The sequence below is a fragment of the Vigna unguiculata genome, chromosome 11, assembly GCF_004118075.2.
Source record: "Vigna unguiculata cultivar IT97K-499-35 chromosome 11, ASM411807v1, whole genome shotgun sequence".
Classification (NCBI taxonomy): Eukaryota; Viridiplantae; Streptophyta; class Magnoliopsida; order Fabales; family Fabaceae; genus Vigna; species Vigna unguiculata.
The window spans coordinates 31095150-31098899 of record NC_040289.1 but is presented as its reverse complement, the minus strand read 5'-3'; the positions used below and the strand labels follow the sequence as shown (position 1 = coordinate 31098899).

General features: G+C 32.1%; 1 protein-coding gene across 1 annotated transcript; it reads right to left on the bottom strand.

Moving 5' to 3' along the window:
- Window positions 1-737: 737 nt before the first annotated feature.
- Window positions 738-3026, bottom strand: LOC114168164. The gene is made up of 2 exons (XM_028052900.1): window positions 2578-3026; window positions 738-1690 (listed from the first exon to the last, which is right to left on the bottom strand). Exons 1-2 carry the CDS (start codon window positions 2879-2881, stop codon window positions 993-995), a joined length of 1002 nt encoding a protein of 333 aa, XP_027908701.1. The 5' UTR covers window positions 2882-3026; the 3' UTR covers window positions 738-992.
- Window positions 3027-3750: the final 724 nt, after the last annotated feature.

The following is a 3750-nucleotide window of genomic DNA, read 5'->3' as shown; positions in this document are numbered from 1 at the left end:
TATTATTTATCTAAAAATATATTTAATAAAGGAGAGGGTAAAATATCATTTTTAGTAGAGCAACTATAACTAAAGTTTTTTTTTAGTGCAGTAGACGGAGTGGAGATGAGGAAGAAGGAAGGGAAAATGTAAAATATTTTAATTTCAATTTTCTAAATTTTAAAAAGTATTTATTTAGTACTTTGAATTACAATATATATAAATATTAAATTTAAAAGACTACAAAACATTTATAAACTTTAAATCTTACACTCTAAACTTTAAACGTTACATCATTCTATACCTAAAATAACATTTTAATTCTTTAAATTTAGTATACAGAAACTAAAATCATATTTCTTTTAGCTTTGAATAATTTAAGAAAACGTTTTTCAAACTTAGTGGACTAGAAGCAATATTATCCCAATATTAAGACACTTAAAATCATAATAAAACCTAAAATTAAATAACAAACAGTCCCTACTTTTACAAATTGGGGGTATTTATGTCATTGCATGCATATATTTTATTTTCTTCAACTTTCTGTACATACAAAGTGAGAAAAAAAAAATCTTTTACCTTTCTCCTTTCAATTTTTTCTTACTACATAACTTAAGAATCATCCCTACCTTTTATTTTCTTATCAAACAATGCATAAAACATGTGAGTTTCATAAATCATGCAAATTAAAGTATCATTGAATAAAAAAAAAAAAAAGATGAAGAATTACTTATAATTGACCTAATAAAATACATGTCTTGGCAATAATCCAAAATCCTTTCATTTTCTTCTTGCATTTCATTCCATTAATTCCCTAAAAGAATTCAAACATAAAATCTGACAGTACATTTTCTGAAAATCTGACAAGAAGCTTATACGCACAGGCACAACCTAAGGATTCACTACTCATTATAAAGCATGCAAAGAACACTACAATAACAGCATCAAGTAGAACATCTATATCATAACCTACCTCAACTTTATAGATCACCAAAATGCATTCTTCTTTGCACTCATACAATCATCCATGTCAAGTGCCTGTACCCAGCCCACTTAGCAGCAACTCGCAAACCAATAGCAAAAGCTGCAAGAACAAGTGGAATTGGAAGCCTCATCTCACTTGTTTCATCTTCTCCACCTTCTTTCCCTTCTAAACCCATTTTGGAATACTGATATATGGCTAAGGCCGTGTATGAAATAATCACCAAAACTCTAACCCAAGGCTCCCCAACACCAGCAAGAACGGCTGCCACTGGCATTGCAGCTGAAACATCATCTCTCTTCTTCACAAATTTTGAAAAGGCATACACCCCAACCAGAAGGGTCCAGAACAAAGGTTCAGAAACATATCCTCTAACAGCAGCATAGCCAATAACACCAGATATGGTCAAAACATAAGGTTGGCTGTTGATGCAGTTTGGCACAGTAGCTTCACCAATGGCTAAAACAATTGATGCTAGCACGATGATGAGGGTCAGGTCTGGTACAGGGGCATTGCCAATTATCCAAGAGTAACAAGCCCGAACTGTGTAAAATAAATCCTCCATGCATCTAATTGAAAACGTGATTGGGCTTCCTATGAAATGGTACACTACAGCAAATGCGTATTTCAAGATATATCCTATAAAACGAGCAATTGCGAATGCAGCATTCTTCCAGTTTGAAAGTTCAAATAGAACAGCTCTCCAAGCATAGATGAGAAAAGCCATCACTGTACATAACATGGAATCAAATGGTTACATTATCACACAAAATGAATTCATACAGCATAAGCAAAAGAGCAATAAATGCAATACACGCTAAAAACCTTTGGTAAAAGAGTGCACTACAGACCATTCAAGTTAAATTTTGAGTCTATATATTGTTAATGTCATAAACTCATAGTTCAACGTATCCAAAACACATGGAATCACACCATAACATTATAGAAATTCAAAATGTTACTACACAATGTTACAAATCAATACGACTGCATTAAAAATGAGATTCCGCATGATTACCAAAAGAAGCCGAAAAAAAAAAACTTAACCGCAATAAAAAAAATGTAGTTTTTCTAGTTTCATCAGATTTCAGATTTTTTGGGATAGATTCGACGGTTTACAACGATTGAGTTTGGTGATTCAGTCAAGTTTAGTTTTGAACACCTCATAGCAAAAGAAAACCGTATATACACACACATCACCCACATAGTGCATGACAAGTGATAATCTCTTCCTACTGATTTTATATAATCACTAATTAGTAATAACTCCATCAAAACGTATAGAATGACAAAATCACTAAAAAAAACTCTAAATTTGGGGCTGAACCTCAACTGGTATGTCAAACAAAGTCTCAGCCCTGAATAATTGTGCATGCCAAAACGTTTAACCATGACATGAAACGCAACAACTTTAAAAACATTAAATTTCCCCAATTCTTATTTGCCCATCGATCCTACAACCAAACAAAACCTTCACAACAACCCAAGCATCATTCTTTATAATTCCACAAAAAAAAAATATTAACACAATTGTTCAGCTGAAAATAAAAAAGTTAAATTTATTTAATTTATCCTGTTTGTCCTGTACGAGAGAAAGAGGGGGAAATGAAACTGACCCACAAACCATGGCCAGCGAACAGGAGGACTTGGAACTTCTTTGGTGAGGTATCTAAAGCGTTCGGGCATGGTGCTATTCCCTCGCGCCTCTTTCTCTGCTTCATCCAATCCATTCAAAACGTCGCCGTTACTGGCCTTGTCGTTTAGCGCGAAAATCCTCCCGAGAGAAAAGGTGGGGGATTTGACGGAAAAGCCGATGAGTTTTCGTCTGAATTGGGGCCTTAAGGGTTGGAATTGGGTAGAAGGGAATGCGGGTTTGAGAGAGAGTGTGGGAGATAAGAGGGTTGGGATTGTTGTGGACATGGCTCTTGGGTTCCTTCGTGTTCGATTAGAGACTATTGAGGGTAACCCATTGTGTTGGAATCACAGGGGAACCAAAACTTGCATATGCTGCAGTGGAAGATAAACCTCGCTGCCCCTACCCTATTTGCCTTTTCCTGTAACTATCAAGCACAAAAGTACTCGTATCAATTAATTTAGCTCTTCTAATTGTATTTCTAAATTGAGAAAGTATTTTTAGAAATTTTGTTACAACATTATTGGTTTAAAATAACAATGGAATTATATCATATCATATATATTTTTATTTTAAAAAAATTATCTATACAATTAAAAAAAAAAACTCATTTTGATTCACTCTATTTAATTGCAAAAGTTGTTCAAAAGATTTTAGAGTAAGTCTCTATTTATAGTTTTTTCAAATTACTGATTAAAAATATCTTCTAACGCTTTTAATTGATTAAATTAGGCTCCTAATCAATTATTCTAATTGAATTTTGAAAATTTTGCAGCGTTTTCTATGAAATGATGATTATTATTCATTTTAACCATTTAAATAGGTTCATCATTAGTTATGAAATAATTTTAATCGATTAAAAAAATTCCTAATAATTATTTTTGCTAAAAGCATTAAATCTTGAAAGAGCACTCTATTTTAATCTATTATTAGTTGATTATTATGTTCTTAAAACCTCTCAAGTTCAATATCATTTTTTTTTTATTAATTTGTCAAAACTAATTTTAGTGTGTTGGACCAGTTTTTAATGTATTATTAATATGTTAAACCAAATTTTATTGAAAGTTTGGAAAAAACTTATAAATCTTCTTAAGTTTGATTTTAACTTTCAAAAAGCATTTTCTCTTTTTTTTAGAATAGGGTGTATGCTGAATTA

Bases quoted from the DNA above. Each gene is read 5' to 3' on its own strand.
- LOC114168164 (XM_028052900.1), bottom strand. From the start codon at position 2,881: ATGTCCACAACAATCCCAACCCTCTTATCTCCCACACTCTCTCTCAAA. The intron at 1,691-2,577 runs GTCAGTTTCATT...TGTTATGTACAG, and splicing joins TCGCTGGCCATGGTTTGTGG to TGATGGCTTTTCTCATCTAT.